Below are 22,277 nucleotides of genomic sequence, written 5' to 3' on the forward strand. Positions count from 1 at the left end.
GCTACACATCAAAAGAGAACTATGGCTACATTTGATATGAACAGATTGTTGCATTTTGAAGAACTGCTACTACACTGCTGTTGTACCTGATGAGCAGATGCAGCACTTAGAATGTTCAGCTGTTTCACTTTGAATGCTCTGCTACTACACTTGATTATTGCACCCTGAGGTGCCTGTTGCTGCATTGTTATATGAAATGTGACGCTGTACTATGTTACACAGCTACTGCATTTCTGAAAGCTCAAAGTGCTACTCTCTTGTTGAAGCATATTCTTATTCAGATATTGGACATATCCTATATCATTTAACAACAGCTCTAAAACACTCCTCCCAACATGAAAATGGAATTTCTAAATTCAATATGCACGGGCCATTGCTCCCTAGTAGATGAATATAAAGCTCATTTGTTTTGGTGATTTGAAGGGAAAGACAAACTAAAGATGTCGAAGGCGGGGTAAGTTTAGCAATAAATCTCTCTACAGAACTTTGAATTTTTCTTGCATCTTTCAACTGCTTCCACCATTCATCTTGCTCAAATTCCTGGAATAAGTTGTTGATAGAAAAACCTCGTCTAAAGAAAAATAATCATTATAGGACATACAACATCACTAAACAATAAGTTACAAATTAGGGCAGTGAAAGAATTATTTATTAAAATTTGGAAATGCTAACTGCTATATATGCAAATGAAACTGAAAGCAGCTACTTATTGCTCGGATTTCCTCAAGAAAGAAATAATTTGTTGGCTTTCTGTTGCATGGCAGTCTTTGTGATAATTATGAAAGAATTAAAAGAATTTTAGAATCTTATGTTACCTCATATTTGTTGAATCGTTTGTTGAATCGAAGCTCCAACTTATTCATTGCAGTCCCTTCTACAATTGAGATACTGGTTCAGTTGAAATCTAATTTTGGTTTGAATCTGCACTTGGCCGCAAACTACTTAAATGATAGCTGACCTCATTTCTTTGGAATCTTGAATTCTTGTAATCCAGATTTCAAAAATAAATATTTATCCTTCATCCTAACCATCTCCTTCCATTTATATGAAGTGCTTGAGCAAGATTTTCCTCGCCTCTCCATTTACATAATACACGAGTCGATCTTTTACTGGATAGCATTATGCATAGAATGCTCTTTTAGCGAATTCCGTTTCTGCTTTTCTGATCACCTCATTGTTAGCTGCTGGCATTGATTTTGTATTGAGTTGTTTTTTTCATTTACCAAATGATACCGTTAGACTTGTAGTGACCTCTAGATTATGTCACTATCCAAGAACAAAACTTCATACATTTTATATTATAAAGTAACTCCTTTTAACTTTTATTTGGCTAGTTTACGCAACGACATACATTAAGTAAAAAGTACAGTGACAATGATGTAAACATAAGCAAGCAGCTTTAGCAAGATAGTTATCCGTATTTTATGAATGTATTGATTGAATCAACTGAACACGTCTTCTCCCTGGAAAATCCTTCTATTCCTCCTCAATCAACATTCCACGATATATGGCAGAATGTCCAATAAAACTTTTTCTCTAGATAATCATTCTTTAAGTACTCAACAGGTAAAGAGGTGAAGGAATTAAAGTACTACCATATTCAACTTGAGAAGATATATTCTTTCACGGTCGTTGAAATATATGAAGCAGGTTAGCGGATTGAGAAATCAGATAAGTAAGCTACAGAATGGGTATATACCTGTCTACAATTCATCACCACATTGGTCCTTTCTGGAAAGCATCTTCAAAATTCAAGGTTGTGAACTCTTAGAGCAGCATTCGGCAACATGATATAGTTCTTTAGTTATTGTTGTACTTCCCTGCAATGAAATGAATCATTATAGCCTGTAGAATTACCAGTTCAATATCTCTCATTATCTCTATTTCAAGCTGTCCTCCTCTGCACCATTCAAAGAAACAATAACTAGGTAATCTCGCACAAAACAATGATTCTTTCAGGTTGATTGGTAAAGAAACTGTTTCTCTTACTATTAGGTCTATGCTCAACATTTGTTACAAACAGGCCTCACAAAAAAATCATCCTCGAAATGTTATCTTAGCTCACAAAGTCACAGGAATGTATCCGGACCAAGCCCCTAAATATATACTTTTGAGCATCATGTCTAAATCAGGTGAAAATAATAAGATGCATGTAACAAAATCCACCAAAAAAAGAACCTAAAGAATATAAAAAATAACAAAAATTCATCAAATTCCAAAATTAAGAAACAAAGGAGCAATGCTCAGCAGTACTCGCTGATACAGCGGAAGCCAATCAAACCGAAATGGAGAAATAGAGCTTCACACAAGTCTGTTGTGTTTAGCCTCCATAGTTGTTCAACATGGAAAACTTCAAGGCAAACATGGAAGAAACTGTATCTTGATTTCTTTTCCTCGAAGAAATAGATGCAATTTGAGATTACAACTGGAAAAAGTATACGCAAAGAAGGAAAAATGCGTATCTAGAAATTAGAATAAGAAAGACAATGAAAAAGAGAAAGAAACAACAATGCGGAGAAGAGAGGAAGAAACAGTGGTAGCCAGCTGTCAAGCTAGTTAAAGCATGTTTTATCTAGAAGAGTCAAATGAAAGGTTGGAATCGTGAGAAGTTACAGTCATTGGCTTCAGACGTCTCACCTCCCCATAAATGATAGCTGGCTTTATACAGAGAGACTCATAACATTGAACCCATCCATTAGCAGTGAAGGCAAAACTAGAGAGCTGCTTTCTGAAGTACTCAACAATATATTTCCTCAGCATAGATCAAACACAAAGTTACTAATCCGTAATCTACACGTGAGCTTGTATGCATAATATGGACACATCGAAAACATGCATGGAATAAAGAAATGAATAGCAGTTTAGCACTGCTTAGCTTTGGAGGTAAGGTAATTAACTCCTTAAGTGTATAGTGGTTTAATTACCTCCTTAGAGACAACAGATGAGCCCTAGGAACAATCCTTTTCAACTTGGCGATAATTTTCAGTTATGGCTCCTTTGTTGGTATAAATTCTTTCACAGAGAGCCTGTAACAAGAATATGACCACTTAGAACATACTCAAAAGGATTGTAAATAAGCAAATTCTTCAAAATTAAATGCACATGGTAAATATATTTCCCAATCTCCTATACCACCCCCCCCCCCCCCCCCCCAACCAAAAAAAAAAAAAATGAAAAATGCGAAAAGAGAAGAAATTCTACATTAGAAAAGCATCAAACCTTGCAAGAAGTAATGCCTCACCACCCAAGCATCAAACCTAGATGTTCTCTCTATCATAGCTTTTATAAAGAGTCACTGACTTTTGAGGAAAATGTTGCAAGACGTCCCGGTGGAATTGATCTTGACCAGTGGACATGGTTTCTTCAATACCGCAAGGATAAGAAAACACAGGTAACATATTATTTGGTGGGTTCTTTAAGCTTCAAATCTCAAACCAATAGAGTTTGAGGTTTTGAACAGTGCATAATATGCACAAAATTACTTCAGCTCACAGTTGGCAATTCCACTTCTGCGTGCAGCCACAAAAAGCAACCAGCAGGCCCAACACTTTAATTTTTGGTTTAGATGGTTATTCTTACTATTTGGTCTAGGTAAATGTTTATGTAAACATTTCTCCTCTTATTTTCCTTCTAAAACCCACTTGTGCACACACCAAACTCCCTGTCCTTTAGCTTAAACCCAAACCTTTACCTTATCTGTTGGACAAAGGGATTTTTTTTTTTTCCGAAAATGTTGTTGCATATATTAACTGTTTTATCCTTATCTGTGTTTGTTGTGGAGTGTTTAGACCCTGCATTTAATAATGATGTTATGGGTTTAATTGTTTTCAAAGCTGAAAAAAAATTCAACTATGGCTTTTATTAATTCTTGGTTAATACAAGTGCAGAAGATGTGCAAGCAGAATGCTGAAAATCGACGGAAGCAAACTTATACACACACTAATGGTTCAAAAAGCTTACCTAGGAGAAAAGCTGAAGAGGTTTGTCAATTAAAAAGCTCAAGTTATTTGTTTCCTGTTCTTCAAATTTTTCATGGTCTTATAGTTTTAAATATATGATTGTGGTCATGATAATGTAGGAGCGTAAACGTGGGAGACCAATGAGTAGAGGAGAGTTGTGGCCCTTGACTCACAAACGGAAAGACTCGACATATATGAATGAAGCAGCCAAGCTTATTGGTGTAAGTAATAATTGATCAATTTTCTTTATATACCTAAAATAAAAATTCTTATTTAATGGTTGATACTAAATTTATGTAGGAGCAAATAGAGAGGATTGAAAGTCTGGATGGCGTGTCAAAGAAAATTTCAGAATTTGATTCACTTGCACAAGTGTTAGGAAAGGAGCACGCTGGTCGGGTTCGAGGAGTAGGTTATGGGCCGACACCTACTCAAGTGTTTGGCCAAACAGCCTATCAATTTAAGGGTGTATCTTCAACACAAGCTAATCGAGATCATGAAATGGAGGAGATGAAGTTGAAGATGCAGGAGCTTCAATCCGTGGTGGAAAGTGAGAGATCTAGAAGGCGTGCTCTTGAGAACTTTCTAACAAGATATATAGTCCAACAAGGAATGGAATTGCCGGCCGAGTTGGCTGATATGGATAGTGCTGCGACGGTATGTTTTTACCTCCTCTCTCTGCCTATGCTGCTTTCTGGTAATTGATTCTTTGGCAACCATTAGAGTTCTAATATATTGTTTTGTTTGGTTCATAGTAATGAAAATTGAAAAATCTTGATATATTGCTACTTTTGTGTGAATGTATTATACTCTTTAAACTTTGGAAAACATTTGAATTTGTGTGCTGCTTGTGAAATCAATATGCGTCTGTCAAGTTAATCAGTTCACTATATCAGCCTCATCTATTTATTTTCCTCTGTTGCTAGTTCTAGGTGGAAATGGAACTAGCAACAGAGGGAAAAAAAAGGTCTACTCCTTTGACTTTTTGTGAAGGAATTTTTAAGTTGGTGCTTCAAGAAAAGGACAAGGTCAAATGAAGGTTTTATTTACATGGTTATAAGGTTTAAATCATGTGGATGGTTTTGAAATTTGCAAATGGGAATGATGAGAAGCAAGTAGTAGTAAAAGTGAAGTGGCAGCTGCAGTAATCACCATAATCTTTTCTTCTACCTTTTCTTAAAAATTAGCTGCCTTTATTGAAAGTGTTAAACTTTGTGGTACTCAAGTAGTAGGTTATTCTTTATCCAAAAAGTGTTATTCCTTATTGTTCTTATTTGTTTTTAATGTTTATATTTTCAGGCATCAAACAGGCCAAGACCATCTTCCTCATCCAAATGTTGAAACCCACAGCGATGCTAATCATGTTGTTCAATCTGAATTTTGCTTATGGATTTCAGTTCTAATTTTGTTAGCAATGAACTTGTTTTTCCGGAACTGTGGATTTTGCATCAGTTTATCATAATTTAGTTCTTATATCAGATTTTGGTTCTTATATTTTGCCTCTGTGCCTTTTATTGAGTAGTGCAGATTTTATGTCTTGTGATCAGATCTTTTGTTATATGACCAGAAGCTCTTTTAATTGCAGTGAGCTATATATTTTGCAAAAGTTCTTTTTCTATTTAATTGCTATGTTGGTTATAGGTTGGAATATGTAAAAATTAGGCAAATTCTACAGAATGAAATGGGGTCAAAGTGCAACAAATTGAATTGCAAATTGCCGGAAAATCGTATTTTTAGTTTTATGGGTTTAACCGTCGTAAAATCAACCTAAACCGCTGGGAAATCGTATATCAGTTACAAACCGCCGCTAAACCTAACAAAACCGCCGGGAAATAGTAGCTCACTTACAAACCGTCGCTAAACATAACCAAACCGCCTCTGTTTAGTAATTTGTTGCGGTTATACTAACCCGTCGGAAAAGGGTTTTCCGACCCCTTATCAGGCGACAGGTCTAAACTGCCGCTAATTTTATACTGCGGCAGTTTGAACCGTCGCAAAATAAAGGAACAAACTGCTGGGAAAAAGCGTTTTTATTGTAGTGGTACCACATATCATCTTTTCACAAATGCAAATTTCTCCAAATATATAATTTGGCTCCTCACCGTCCAGACAGACGATTGACTTTAACCTGGTATAGAGGGCATAATATCAGTGTTTACCTAGAAATAAGATAAGGAAACATTCCAATTTTGATAAATAATCGTCCAAGATGCAGAGGGGTAGTTACAAAAAGCATTGGCAACGGCCAAAGATAATCAGTAAGTCTACTACACCACTTTAAAGTACTTAAGAGTGTAACTAATTTTCATTAAAATGTCAATTTAGGCAAGGTCCATTGATAACCCGGTAAGAATAGATTTCTAGTTTGTTTCAGACTTTCAGTTTCTTTCTACGCTAGCCTACTCTGATGGTTATTTATTTTCAAAAAATAGATTGGGGAACCTGGTTTATGAAGACCAATTTCACCCTCAATAAGCATCCTGAGACCCGAAGGATCCATTTTTCATTGCTCAAAACCAAAGTGAAAAACAAAAGATATGCACCTAAGTATTTTCAAACATATATGAAGAAATAAAGGAGGAGAACTCACACATAACATATATGAAGAAATAAAGGAGGAGAACTCACACATGCATATATAAAATCAAGCAACCAGTAATGTGCAAATGAGATGACATATATGTACAAATTCATCCAGAAAAAAAAGCTGAAAGAGTAATAAAACTAAGACTTACCCATCAAATTCCAACAACCATGCAGCTAATGGTTAATTTTGAAACAAAGAAAAAAAAACTTGAAGCGGAGGCCCCAAAATAGTAGCAGTCGGAACATAATTCAGAGGGTGAGCGAGAAAGAAGAATAAATGCGCTTAACTTGGAATGAGGAAGAGGACGCACATATTTCTCAGCAACAGATTATCTGAACCAGTGGCAAACAACTCAGTAATTAATATTTCTAATTCTTGTTTTGTTCATGGTATGTTGCTGAGCAGTGTCCATCTTCAGCAGACCTGGAAGACAGAAGATGAAAGTAGAATGGAACCAGAAGAAATTAAAAAACTGAGCAAAAAGAAGAAACGAAAAAGAAGATCCCCAGCAACTAAGCAGAGCAAGAGAAAGCCGAATGAAAATTTGAGAAGGTGCTCTCAGATGGCAGCCAAGAAACCAAAGGATGCGCAAAAACAAAACATGCGTAGTGTTTACAATTGGACACGTACAATACATATAAGAATGATTTAGTGTCAATTACAGAACTACCTTTGGTCGTCCAAGGGGTACTCACACTTATTACGAAGTTAAATATATTCTTAGTTACAGATGAACTCTTTGATACAACAACAACAACAACATACCCAGTGAAATTCCACAACGTGGGGTCTGGGGAGGGTAAAGTGTATACAGACCTTACCCCTATCTCGAAAGATAGGGAGGCTGTTTCCGAAAGACCCTCTGCTTAAGAGAAAACATGACGAGAAAATGTCAGATAAGCGCAGATAGCTCAAAGCATTATGAAAATGCAACTAACAAAAGCGAAAAATCCTAATAAAACAGTCTGAGAAAAAAGAAGCAGCGGTTATCACAAATAAATAAGAGAGTCGAAATACAAGAAATAACATATAGTAGCAAGAATCAAAGGACAATAAACTGTAGGTCAAAACTGCGACTACAAGTATGAAGGGATACGCAGGACAACCTACTAGCCTTTTACCCTAATCTGATTCCTCCATAGCTTCCTATCTAAGGTCATGTCCTCAGTAAGCTGAAACTGCGCCATGTCTTGTCTAAAAACCTCTCCCAATACTTTTTTGGCCTACCTCTACCTCTTCTGAAATCGTCCATAGTCAGCCTCTCACACCTCTGCACTGGCGCATCTGTGTCTCTCCTCTTCACATGTCCAAACCATCTCAACCGCGCTTCCCGTATCTTGTCCTCCACCGATGTCACTCCTACCTTATCCTGGACATCTTTATTCCTAATCTTATCTCGCCTAGTGTGCCCACATATCCATCACAATATTCTCATTTCCGTAACTTTCATCTTTTGGACGTGCGAGTTGTTGACTACCCAACACTCCGCCCGGTACAACAAAGTCGGTCTCACTACCACTTTGTAGAACTTACCTTTAAGCTTTGGTGGCACCTTCTTATCACACAGTACTCCTGAAGCGAGCCTCCATTTCATCCACCCTGCACCAATACGATGTGTGATATCATCATCAATATCTCCATTTCCTTGTATAATAAACCCAAGATACCTGAAATTTCCTTTCTTTTAGATGGCTTGGGTACCAAGCCTCACTTCCACTCCAGCCTCATGTATCACGTCACTAAACTTGCACTCCATGTACTCTGTCTTGGTCTTACTTAACTTGAACCCTTTAGACTACAGAGTTTGTCTCCACACCTCCAGCTTAGCGTTCACTCCGCTACGGGTCTCGTCAATCAAGACTATGTCATCCGCCAATAACATGCACCATAGCATGTTACCTTGAATTTGCCACGTCAGACCATCCATCACCAAGACAAATAAAAATGGACTAAGAGCTGATCCCTAGTGCAACCCCATCTCCATTGGGAAGTGCTTCGAGTCTCCTCCCACAGTCCTTACTCTGGTCTTGGTACATGTCTTTGATCGCCCTAATGTACGCCATAGGTACACCTCTAGCCTCCAAGCATCTCCATAACACCTCTCTTGGCACTTTGTCGAAAGCCTTTTCCAGGCCGATGAAAACCATGTGTACGTCTCTCTTCCTCTCCCTATACTGCTCCACCAGTCTCCTCACAAGATGAATGGCTTCTGTAGTCGAGCGACCTGACATGAATCCGAACTGGTTCTCTGAAATGGACAGGCCTCTCCTCACCCTTATCCACCACCCTTTCCCTCACTTTCATAGTGTGACTCAGCAGCATAATACCTCTATAGTTGTTGCAACTTTGATACTAACAACATGAAATCATGTCACAAACGACTAGATTTGGGGATGCATTAAGTCAGCGTACATCTCTGCTAAAGGGTTTTCCATTGTTCATTATCCAAGATGAGACTAAGTGAATGAGTAACCAAAAAAGGGGGATTGGGCAACGGAGGACCGTAGCATGTGGCCGGTTATGAAGGATAGGTAAATTCGAGGGGTTTGACCTGATAATTAGTGGTACACACAACATTTAGCGCAAACAGTATCAATCTATTGTGGCATTTAGATTTTTAAAACGGTTTAGATTTGGAACTATAAAGATTTTAAGACTTTACTTTCTCTTCCAAATTAGAGAGGTTTAGCTCTTTAAACTTTAAAGCAAGGTCAAACAATTCGCCATGTAATCTAAGATTACATGATTATTAATTAGTAAATTAATACTAGGAGTAAGTATTTTGCATCTTGCTCTAGAGTCTAGTCTAATTGTTAATTGTTTAATGTTGTTTTACAATAACCACAAAGGGGAATAACTAGTTAGTTGTAAGCTAAATAATATTTTGAGCATATTTTATTATAAACTCCGTCAAGTATGTTATTTTTGACTTATTACCAAGTGATGTGGTGGGATGAATGAGATCTCTACATTTTTAATCATAGGTCATAGGTTCAAGTCCTGAAAATGGAAAAATTTCCGGTAAGTAGCGCTTTCCCCTTAATTGCGTCTATGTGCTCCGAGATTGAATGCTTGTAGCAGTGGATTCCGAAATCATATGTTTAAACCGAAAATAAATAAATTATATTGACCTAATTCAAAGAAATGGTTGATTTAATACTAATAGGGCACTATGGTCTAGCCGACTAATAAAATGTACAATTTGACATAATCCTTTCCCTCCCGAAATAGTTGGGTCTGAATGGCTAGGCAGCTTAACCGATATTTTGCTAAATAGGATTAGAAAGAGAAAAAAAAATTGATTTCCTGGGAGACCCAAAAGTAAAAAAGATTTGACCCTTTCAGGGATCAAAAAAGTTATCAATTTTTTTTTTTTATCTTTGATATGGGTATCAAGTCCTCTGTAAAATTATCGTCAATAAACTTGATAATTACAATCACATTTTGTGACCAATTCCAGATTTTTTTCTTGATGATTCTGTGAATATTATAATATATGATATGGTATATAGTAGTAACAGCCTAACAGGAGGAAAGTGAGAATGATCTGTTTTTCATGTTGCATGTCATCATCAGAGGAAAACATTCAGACAAATTCTTTGGCAAAAAGCATTAAAGATCAACAAAAAGACACAAAATCTATAGCGTCATTTGCCAACATTTCTATTAAAACTGGTAATTAAATTTGTCCTTTTTTTGTCATCTCTTTATCTCATGCACCTAATTTTGTCCCAATTGCTATGCATTAAATTTGAATTATTTTGTTTTTGCATATCATGCATGTTTTTTTCTGATTTTACAATCTCTCTGTATAAATTTGGATCCTAACAAGAAAAATGAAATGAATAACCCCACCCAACAAGCATGGTACTGTATAAAATTGAAAGTCAGGGCTTGAAATGCATTCCTCCATAAGAGAGTCAAGTGCTTTTCATTTGGAAAAAAATTGTTTTCTTCTTTTTTTCCCCAAAATATAGTAATATCAAAGGCGGAGCTAGAATTTATAGTTTATGAGTTTTGGAGTGCATTTTCTTTAACAGAAATATAAAGTTTGAGCTAAAGCTACTAGGTTTTGCCGAACTTGTAGCTAGCATTGTGGCTCCGCCACTGTGCAGTACTCCTATCATTTATTAATGGAACGACATAGATAGGAAAGATTCAACATATCAGATCTCAACTTGTATGAGATTGAGGCATAGTTGTTGTTGTATTGTATCGGAATTTCACTGAATGACTTTTCTTTGCAAATACTTTGGTCTAACAAATATTTTACAAATCAGAATTTTCGAAACTTCATTCTATTCTGCCATTTTTTCTGTGCAATTGAATAATCCAGTATTGCTTTTCTGACATAATGTGCCTGCTGTGCAGATAGCAGCAGAAGGAGATACATAATTGAAGAAATAGAAAAGTATGGAAAAGGAAACATTTCAGCTCAAACATTAACATACAATGACTTGGCTCTTGCAACTAAGAACTTTGACTCTGAGTGTTTGCTTGGTGAAGGTGGTTTTGGGAAAGTGTACAAGGGCCACATTGAAAGCAAGAATATAGTACTACTCTTCTCGCACTTGTTTTTAAAAATATTAGTCTATTTGGCCAAGCTTTCAAAATCAGCTTATTCTGAAAAGTGTTTTTCGAAAAAGTACTTTTGAGGATTAACAGTTTGTGTTTGACTAATCAATTTGAAAAACACTTTTGTCAATATTAGAGCAGTATTTTGTGTTGACTAATGTTTCAAAAGTGCTTTTGGGGGAAAAGCTATATTTTTGTAGGTCTGAAAAACATCTACTACTACTCAAAAACACTTATTTTCCATTAAAGCTTGGCAAAACACCTTAACTTTCTACAATAAACACTTTTGGCTTCCCAAAAGCTTGGCCAAACAGGCTAATATGTGTCCAACGTTATTTTCTTGTTGTTTTAGTTATTAACTGTATATATTCTGTGTTTTTCAGGATGTTGCTGTAAAGCAACTTGATAGGAATGGCTTCCAAGGAAATAGAGAGTTCCTTGTGGAGGTTCTGTTGTTGAGCCTGCTTCATCACCCTAACCTTGTTACTTTGGTAGGATACTGCTCAGATGGCGACCAACGAATTTTAGTATATGAATTCATGTCAAATGGTTCAGTAGAAGATCATCTTCTTGGTATGCATTCATATCCAAAGAATTATAAACTTTGTATTGCATAACATAAGATATACATAACCATCTTGGTATGCATTAGTACTTTGATTGTGTCGTACAACTATGAAGTACCCAACATTCTAGTTGGATTAGCAGGAATAGGCTAAAAGGACGGTTATAAGGCATCTAGAGCCCAAGTACCACCAATCCGGAATGAGGAATAAAGGCATTAAGAAAGAGTTTAAGCTATATGCACTGATGGTGTAAAAAATGTTTACATAATCAGGTCACTTATTGAATAATTACATGTAAATCTCTTGAAAAACATAAATTGACAATTTAGTAAAGATGGTAACTAACTTGCTATTACAGATAAAATTAACTGATAGAGGAAAAAAGATCATTACATTGTCATTGTATATAACTTAAATCCATTAAATAAAAGGGATTCTCTTTTCAGCATGAGGGAATAGCTGGCGGAGCATCAGGAGTTCCTTGATTCATTTTCAATACCTCAAAAAGATGGAATTAACATTGATAATAAACATAAAGACAACTACAACCTTAAGGTGCATCTTACATCTTTAATTTAAAGTTACTAATGATACACCTTTGTTTGCCAGAGCTTGGTCCAGAACAAAAACCACTTGATTGGATTACCAGGATGAGAATTGCTGAAGGAGCAGCGAGAGGACTTGAATACTTGCACGAAACTGCTAATCCTTCAGTAATTTACCGTGACTTTAAAGCATCCAACATACTTCTAGATGAGAACTTCAATCCAAAGCTTTCTGATTTTGGACTAGCCAAGCTAGGTCCAACTGGCGAGAAAACTCATGTTTCCACCAGGGTCATGGGAACGTATGGTTATTGTGCACCCGAGTATGCTTCCACCGGTCAATTGACTACAAAGTCTGATGTTTACAGCTTTGGGGTTGTCTTTTTGGAAATAATCACAGGCAGAAGAGTCATTGACAGCTCAAGACCGAGTGAAGAACAGAACCTTGTTGTTTGGGTAAGTTACAAGAGTTCAATATACTTTAGTTATCCAATTATAAATGAACATATAAAGGCAGAATACCTACAGATTCCCCTAAACTTGGTGCGTTTTATTCAAATCCCTCTTAAATTATATTTGGTCCTAATTACACCACAAAACCTTGTTGTTTGGGTAAGTTACAAGAATTCAATATACTTTAGTTATCCAATTATAAATGATCATATAAAGGCAGAATACCTACAGATCCCCCTAAACTTGACGCGTTTTATTCAAATCCCTCTTAAATTATATTTGGTCCTAATTACACCCCTGTATTTGGGCTTTCTACAATCAAAGTGGTTTCAAATGACGTTTGGCACGTGAGAGTGTGAACCAACAGCCACATCATATTAATCTGATGTGTCAAAAAAAAAATCGAAAATACCATTTCGTTTCATATTTAGCCATTACAACAGCTATTTCCTTATTTCCCTCAATATATCGTCCCTATTCTTCCATTAAAATACAACTGGCAGTTGTTTCTTCTTTTCCATTTTTCTTTTGAAGGGGTAACGATTATAGAAAACTCAATTACAAGGGGTAATCAGGACCAGTTATTGTTTGAGAGGGTATCGATTATAGAAAAGCCAAATGCAGGGAGATAATTAGAATCAAGTATAGTTTAAGGAGGATCTGAATAAGATGCGCCAAGTATAGGGGGTCTTTAGGTATTCTGCCAATTATATATGAGTTTAACTTCTATACACACATAAAAGACGTTTAACACTGTCAGATCACCTAAAAGATAACGGTAGGTAACCGTACATAAAAAGTGAGATTGGTAACGTTATGTCATCTTGACAAATTGCTGCACAGGCGACACCGCTGTTCAGAGACAAGGCAAAGTTTCACTTAATGGCAGATCCGTTGATGGGAGGGGATTACCCGATGAAGGCATTGTACCAAGCACTAGCAATAGCAGCAATGTGCCTGCAAGAGGAAGCCAACACACGGCCTCTGATGAGCGACGTGGTGACTGCTTTGGAATTTCTATCAGGGAACAAGAAAGAATTAGATGCAGAGGATGAGGAGGAGGAGGAGGAGGAGACAGCAGAAAACACTTTCAAATCCCCACCTGCATTGCAAAGTTTTACGAGTAGACTTGAACGTGCTGAAACTAAAGATGCCAATGGCGTTAGAGAAAGAGACTAGAACACCTTCTGTGCATAATCAAAAACTTTTTGTGATCTTGATAAGCTTTTGAAGATTTTGTATATTATTTTGTCGGTTCCTCACAAAGCTTTAGAAGTAATATCAGAAGTATTTGAAAGAATGAAGCCTAAGGTGTTAGAGACTAAAACCTTCTGTGAATATATAAAACTTCTTTTCTTGCTAAGTTTCTCAGTTTTTCTATATAATATATTCCCTACCTGCACTGCAAAGCGTTGCAAGTTGAGTGTACAGTTTGTTAGCTATGATGCAAAGGTGTTAGAGACAGAGACTCAAATATGAAGTCTTGCGCCAAATGTGGTGAAAATCAACCATCTTTCAAAATCTTATAAAGAATAAAGTTGTCAGTTTTTACAATAACTAGTTTCTGGACAGGTATCCTATATAAATTAGTACAAACTTCTTAAAACATCATAAATAATATTAAAGCATGTTTGTGATGATTACTGCAAATGTTGAAGGGAGAAAATGTAAGTCCAAACTGATGAATTGTGAGTTTGTTCGACCACCTTGATTATTGTACGTTGTTTGAATCTGGAAAGTTGAATAACTAAATTTGGTTAGGTATGTACAATGTGCAATTAGATCAATTTTAATTTTATTATGTACAAATATGTGATAATATCATATCTTGCTTAATACTTTCATATTGACGCTATTCTTGGCAACCCACCATAAAAGGTTTAATTTTTAACATATATAATTTCTCATTAACTAATTATGTTGGGTTCTTCTGTTGAGGGCTTCTTTTATCTTTTCACACATCAAGAAAAAGTATATTTGCCTTCAACCAAAACAAATTTGGCAGGAAAAAAGTAAACAGCAGATAGGGCTTCAATCGACACATTCGACGATATCAATGATAAATTTCTAAACTTTTTTTTTCTTGTAACGATATTGTCCATATTCGAAAATCGTTATGATTAAAATGTTATTAATGTGACAACTACAGAATCCTTTCTCCTACTAATTCGGTCCTTTATTCAGCCTTTGTGCTTTTTGGTATTCGAAAATATTGTCCAGATTTGACAATCAGCACATTAAAATATTAAAACTTATGTAATTACCCTATATAGAGAAATGGTTGGAGAGTATGAAAAAAAAAAGTTAAGGAATTATGAATTACCAAAGCATCCGTAAAAATAACATGTAAAGAAAAAGGAGTCACCTGATTTAACACTTGTAGATGGGGACCCGAAACTTTTTTAACTCAAAAAATAACTTTTGGAACCAAGCTAACCCTTTAAAAAAAAAGAACCAAACTAAGTTTCACGCACAGAATCTGTGCGTGAAAGAGGGAGGGTACCTTTTTTTTCTTCCTTTTTTTAAGCTATCAAAATCACGTTTTTTTCATACGTTGGGCAAAGATTAGTCATGTTTCAAAACCCCGAAATATCAATATTTTATATCGAACTTAATATATTTTTTTGCGTACAATAACGTCGGCTCATTACATCAAGTATATCTAAACGTTTGAATCGTCGTTTTAGGGGTTGTAGAGTGCCCCGAAGTAAGTTTTGTTTGGTTGGAAACTTGTCATCTTTAGATCTAAGTGTCATATTTTATAGGGTTTTGAATAAAAATATTATATTAAAAAATAATTCATCCAATACGAGAGGTTCAATCAAGGTATAATATATTTCATTCAATGCTCCCACCAAGGTTTGATCCCATGTTATTGGCATAAAAAAAAAGTAAGTAAAAAAGGGAGGCTAAATCACCAAGCCAAATTGGTGAAAGCAACAAAGTAGACACTTTTTTTTTTTTTTTTATAATGTTCACTAATGCTATCTAACTCGTTTCATAAATTGAATTTCAAACCTCGAAATTGACATTCAAAAAATCAGTACCACGGAATTAGCATCTCGAAATAGATTTTTTATCATTAGATTTTTACTAAAGAAGAACGAAATTTTTGCACAAATTTGGGGCAAAATTCAATTTGAATGGGATAACGGGCCTTTTTTGGAAAATCGGCTCGACCAAACCGCCTTGTGGCCATTTGTCCGCGTAGACCTCGAAAAAATACCCCAAATAAAAAAAATCGATTAAATCGGACATCAGAGCGCAAAGTTATGACCATTTAAAGTTTCGACAATTTATAACTAGTTTTCTACCTATGCTCCCGTCCTTATTTTTTATTTACGTGAGTGAGAGGCATATGTATACTTGATGTAATGAGCCGATATTATTGTACACTAAAAAAATATTAAGTTCTATATAAAATATTTATATTCTGACGTTTTGAAACGTGACTAATCTTCGGTCAAAGTACGAAAAAAAAAACTTAAAGATAACAAGTTTCCAAACTTACTTCGAGGCACTTTACAACCCCTAAAACGACGATCCAAACATATATGTATACTTGATGTAATGAGCCAACATTATTTTACGCTAAAAAAATATGAAGTTCTATATAAAATATTAATATTCCAGTATTTTGAAACGTGACTAATCTTCGTTCAAAGTACTAAAAAAGGCTTAATTTTGAGTTTGATTTCCAAAGAACAAAGATGACAAGTTTCCAAGCAAACAAAACTTACTTCGGGGCACTCTACAACCCTTGAAACGACGATCCAAACGTTTAGGTATACTTGATGTAATAACCCGACGTTATTGTATGCAAAAAAATATATTAAGTTCTATATAAAGTATTGATATTTTGGAGTTTTAAAACATAACTAATCTTTGCCCAAAGTATGAAAAAAACGTGATTTTGATAACTTAGAAAATGACAACAAAAAAAAAAGTACCTCCTTTCACGCACAGATTCTGTGCGTGAAGCCTAGTTTGGTTTTTGTTTTTTTTTTAAAGGGTTAGTTTGGTTCCAAAAATTATTTTTTGGGTTAAAAAAGTTCTGGGCTCTGTAGATGGTGACCAAATATGCAAAATTAGAAGAACAACGTTTCTTATGACAAGAAGACTTATCCCTTGGGCAATGGCTTTTGCAGAAAGATCAGTACGTTTTTGACTTAAGGTTGAACAAATAAATAAAGGAGTATAAAAGGTTAATGTACATGAATTTGTAATTATTGTTGGAAGGTGAAGAAAATGAATTTGTAATTATTGTTGGAACTTGTGTTGGATTTTGCATCTGTTACTGTTACAGGTTTTTAGAATAATTAGTTGTTTTATTATAGGAAGAGTCTAATAGTTGATTTAGTAAAATATTCAGTTTTTTAATTTTAGTAAGAGTCTAGTACTTTAGTTATAGGAGGAGTCAACTACTTTATTTATGTGCTTATTTAAAGACTTATGATTAATAAAATTCATATGATAGAGTTTGTCATTCATATTTTCTACCTTGTTGCTTGAATCTCTCCCAAAAAATCATAATAGTGGTTTCAACACCTTCATTGATCTTTATGGGTTTATGAAAAAAAAAAAGAATAGTTTCAACCACTTTTAACACATACCTCTTTGAATCCATTTTAACCCGTGCTTATTTTTAATGCTCAGGACTATTTTCAACCAAGTTTAACCCGTGCTTATTTTTAACTCTCAGGGCTATTTTCAACCAATATCAATTTTCAATCCATACTACTTTTTAACCTTATTTTTTCAACTATGGCAAGCAATGGTCTTTCTTTGATTGCTCACAAATCTTCACTGGTGAAAATTATCAAATTTAGGCAGTGAAGATGAAATCCTATCTTGAGGCATATGATCTTTGGGAAGTTGTAATGGAAGAAAAACCCATAAAAGAACTCCCTGAAAATCTTACCCCTGCCAAAATCAAAACTCACTCAGAGGAGAAAATCAAAAAATGCAAAGTCAAAATTGTAATTCAAAATTCAGTTGCAGATTCTATCTTCTCTAAAACTATTGCATGTAAGACAACAACAGAAGCTTGGGAAAAATTCAAAAAAGAGTATCAAGGAAGTGAACGAGGAAGACAAAATCAGATCTTGAATTTGAAAAGGAATTTTAAATCTCTTAGAATGCAAGACGATGAGAACATCAGTAACTATTCTGACATGATCTTTTTGATTGTCAATAGAATCAGATTACTTGGCGAGAATTTTAAAGATAATAGAATAGTTGAAAAAATTCTTGTGACTATTCCAGAGAGATTTGAGTCCAAAATCTCCGCTCTAGAAGAGTCTAAGGATCTCTCTACTATCTCTCTTGCAGAATTAATAAGTGCACTTCAAGCACAAGAGCAAAGAAGAGCTTTCAGATAGGATAAAGTTGTTGAAGGTATTTTTTATGCAAAACACTAAAAAAGAAAAGTTGATTATCCTCCCTGCAAATACTGCAAAAAGAAAACACACTTAGAAAGATTTTGTTGGTGGAGATCTGACGCAATATGTGGAAATTGCAAAAAAAAAAAAAAAAGGTCATGTTTCAAAAGTGTGCAAGTTCAAAGAAACTCAAAACAGTTCACAAGCACTACTAGTAGAACAAAAAAGTGGAGAGGACCTACTTTTTTAGACTGCAACAATAGAAGCAAGGAGGAGTGTTGGATTTTGCATCATGTTACTACTGCAAGTTTCTAGAATAATTAGTTGTTTTATTATAGGAGGAGTCTAATAGTTGATTTAATAAAATATTCAATTTTTTAATTTTAGTAAGAGTCTAGTACTTTAGTTGTAGGAGGAGTCTACTACTTTATTTATATGCTTATATAAAAATTTGTGATTAATAAAATTCATATGAGACAGTTTGTCATTCATATTTTTTACCTTATTGCTTGAATCTCTCTCCAAAAATTTTAACACTTGGAAGGTGAAGAAACAAATATTGGATGCACATTCTAAATGGTGATATACACAGTACATTTGCAAAAAGTAGTGAAAGATGGAAAAATTCTAAAAGAATTGAATATGTTGTACTCAACGGCATCAACTTTAAAAAACCATGTTCCCATATATACAATCTAACGTCAAATTGATTGATTCTTTCAAATTCTCAAATCAAAACCGCGTCCATGTGATTTGTCTAGTCAATTGTTACTATACATTCGCTTTATTGTTTCTTTAATGGTAAATTTAAGTTTTTGTTCAAAAATATTATATGAATAGCATTCAAGTCAAGGGTAAAATCGTCAAATAATTTTTTATGGACTTTTTCGTAATTCAACTTTTAACTTAGAAGTTTTTCACTTTGAGTATAATATGATTAAGTGGTTCGAATTTTCTACCACACTAGTCATTGAAATGAAAAGTAAGTCATTGGAAAATCTCAACCAGTGGCGTAGCCACCAATTGAACACCCTCAGTTGGAAATTCTTACGGTATATATTTATATCTATCTATAATATATTAAAAGCAAGAACCCCAAAAGCAAAAAGTTAAATTACTTAAATGACCTTCTTATTAATATATATATTTTATTTAATAAATAAAAAACATACCCTGCGAAAAAAAGCCAGGCGCCTGTTTATACTGCTCCCTTTCGCGAAAAGTTGCCATCGTTAATCACCTTTTCTTTAAAAATCATAACCCACACTTTCTCCTCACTTACGATCTTCTCTATTAATTCTTCATTCGGCCTTTAAATCTGCGTCTGTGAGGATACCAGAAATTGTTTAACTTATGAAAACAAAATCTTTCATCTTGCGTTTAATTTAATGGAATTTTTGGTGTTGAGCATTATGGTCCTAGAATAATTGGAATTGCCAATTGCACTGGCTTTGAAAAATCCTTCATTGATGTTGTTTCCGACATTTCAGATCACCATAAGGTGAATATTACGTAACTGCTTTATCTGTTTTGTTTCTAATCTTTTTTTCTTCCTTGAATTTGGTCTTATAGACTGTTTGAACATATATTATCCTTATTTGAAATCATTATGCTTTGAGAAGTTTGCATAGACTGAGTTAGAGATATTTTTTCTAAAAAGAACTTAAAATAATAGAGAATTATCGATCGTAGTTATATTGTGCTATTCTTTTTACTTATTTTGTAGTAACTTTAAATTTTGTACTTTTCTCATAGAGGATCAAATTTCCACATAAACGTTCGTTATTTGCCCTCTTTGTTGCAATTCATTCAAACAGTTAAATGCTTCATGTTCGGTCTAGAGGCCACAGTACATACTTGTGTCTTAATAGGTTAAAAATATTAAACCTTATGATTATGGTCAATAGGTTGGAATTGGAAGAATAAAATATGGGATACTGTGGAGTGATGGTGGAAATTTGAAAGAAATATCCATTAGGTAATATTGGTGTACTACTTATTCCAATTTCAAGTGTTCATCTCTGTATGCTAAGGGTGGGGCGGAGGGGTAGAGAAATCAAAGTTACTGCTAATAATCATGATAAAACTGATCATATGTTTCATGTTTAAAGCACTCATCCAAAGTTTTGCAAGGGAATACATGGTATGTCAATAGTTTCTTATTGTTTCTCCAATGCCAATGTTTCCAAAACATGCTTTTACACTTGATCAATCATTCCAATTAAATATTTCTTATTTGTTCGACATATTTGCTTGATGTCATGTCATCATATTGATATAAGAGAGGTATATGGTCCTGCCAAAGCAATAAGACCATTCCATGCTACTTGTAACAACAATGAGATTATACTCATCATGGGTAAGAATAACAAATTTGGAGGGCTTGGTTTTCATATATTATAGAAAAAGGGGAGGGGAGGGGGGGGGGGGGGGGGGAAGGAGTAGGTGTAACACTACTAAACACTAGGAATTAGCAACGGATAAATTCTAGCTAAACAACATACTCTGTTGCTAAATAAGGATCAGAGATAAATTATTAAAAATTTAATTAGCTAACGGGTTATTTAGCGATAGATTGACGATGATGTTTGTAGCTAATTCCAATTTTCTGGTAGTGTAATAATAAAAAATCTTATGCTTTTAATTATATTTGAATAATTATTCTAGCACTCTTCTCCTCCTATTTCAGCATATTAAAATTGGGTCATATAGTACTTTTAGTTATCTGATCCCCATACTATATGTAGGGGCACCGAGGCTTATAACTCATGAGTTTCTAAATTTATTTTAAGAATTCATTATTGAACTAAAAAATGTTATGCTACATAGTTACGTTATAATTTGAAGATGGTTAAAGTTTTAAGAGTTCGAATTTTTTCAGGCTTAATTTTGTCTGTTATTTTTATCAGTTGTTTGATTGTTCATCTTCCTACCTAGGTTTAGACGATTTATAATCATCTTGACCTCGACAAATCAATCATCATATGAATGGATCTATTTCGATTCTTCAAAAAAATTGTACTTTCCTCTTTCATGTAAAGTTATTTACCAAAAATTTTATTTTAGTAATATCTATATTATCTTATAAAATGTGTACTAGATGATTTGGCATACGTGCAACACACGTGCCAAGAGTCTAGTGTGTGTATATATATATATATATATATTCCTCAACACTTCCGTCACTATATATGCCACAATTTTGGCAGTGTAGAATCTGCACTCGAGTTCCATACAATCTTATTGTTAACATTAAAGAGTGTTGGTAGCATAGCATTGTCGTCTGAAGGCCGAGGCCGTTCTCAGTTAAGGATATCTACTTCTAATACATCTTTCATTCCCAAAATAAGGCAACTTTTTCATGACAGTTGAACATTTCATAAATTGTATTGTTGACACTATAAGAAAGTAGAGATACGACGATATTTATTTAGTGACATTTGAAATAAATGTCGGGAAATAAAGAATTTCTTGACATTTATGAACAAATGTCGTAAAAACAATGACATTTATGAACAAATGTTGTTTTTTTAGCGACATTTTGCACCAAATGTAGTTGTTTTACGAACCCCTCTAAATGAAAACAATTTATTTGGATTACTCTTTAGCTGAACCTCTAGATTTCCAAAACAAATAAGTTCTGAAATGGTTTAAGTTCATATTTCAGTCATTACTCTATTCAAAAATCAATTAATTTTGTATTTGCTTTCTTTAACGGGAATCCTTAAATTGAGGTTTTTCTTTTAAAGGTTTAGCTTTCAAACATATATAGCTAGTCTATAACTTGAAAGATTCTAAACGATTTGTTGTCTTCTTGCTATTAATCCAAATTCATTTTCAAATTCAACTTAGTTTCAAAGCTTTAGCACGATCTCTTGGACCTTTGACTTACCCTTTCGCTGATTGTTACACATATTATCTATATATAACTAAGTAATAGCTATATTTGATAAGGGTTGGACAAAAATATGAGACTCTTTCATTTATCATGTTTCAAAATGAGTTCCCTAAGTATTGAAGCGCGAAAAAATCAATATAATGTTTTGCATTATGATTTGATTTTGAGTTAATGATCAAAAACACACTTGAACTATCACTAAAACAAAACAACACATCCGTCGCTATTCAGCTTATGTCTGTCGCTAATCATGTTTTGCGACGGATTAGCGATGGTACGTTGAATGTTACTATTTTGCTCATAGCTAACCTCT

The 22,277-nt window shown here is 34.5% G+C and overlaps 2 protein-coding genes across 3 annotated transcripts; both read left to right on the forward strand.

Moving 5' to 3' along the window:
• The first annotated feature begins 3,225 nt into the window (after positions 1-3,225).
• LOC132636356 (uncharacterized) lies at positions 3,226-5,582 on the forward strand. 2 transcript variants are annotated; one of them, XM_060353179.1, is made up of 6 exons: positions 3,226-3,391; positions 3,520-3,547; positions 3,907-3,980; positions 4,079-4,180; positions 4,260-4,616; positions 5,259-5,582. In XM_060353179.1, exons 1-6 carry the CDS (start codon positions 3,233-3,235, stop codon positions 5,298-5,300), a joined length of 762 nt encoding a protein of 253 aa, XP_060209162.1. In that variant the 5' UTR covers positions 3,226-3,232; the 3' UTR covers positions 5,301-5,582. The 2 variants fall into 2 exon arrangements, with proteins under 2 accessions (XP_060209162.1, XP_060209163.1); XM_060353180.1 differs by lacking the exon at positions 3,520-3,547 and having other exon boundaries at positions 3,888-3,980.
• A 4,293-nt stretch (positions 5,583-9,875) lies between these two features.
• LOC132638557 (probable serine/threonine-protein kinase PBL23) lies at positions 9,876-14,164 on the forward strand. Its single transcript, XM_060355396.1, has 5 exons — positions 9,876-10,221; positions 10,918-11,099; positions 11,505-11,694; positions 12,297-12,688; positions 13,529-14,164. Exons 1-5 carry the CDS (start codon positions 10,089-10,091, stop codon positions 13,862-13,864), a joined length of 1,233 nt encoding a protein of 410 aa, XP_060211379.1. The 5' UTR covers positions 9,876-10,088; the 3' UTR covers positions 13,865-14,164.
• Positions 14,165-22,277: the final 8,113 nt, after the last annotated feature.

This window comes from Lycium barbarum, chromosome 4 (genome assembly GCF_019175385.1).
Source record: "Lycium barbarum isolate Lr01 chromosome 4, ASM1917538v2, whole genome shotgun sequence".
Lineage (NCBI taxonomy): Eukaryota > Viridiplantae > Streptophyta > Magnoliopsida > Solanales > Solanaceae > Lycium > Lycium barbarum.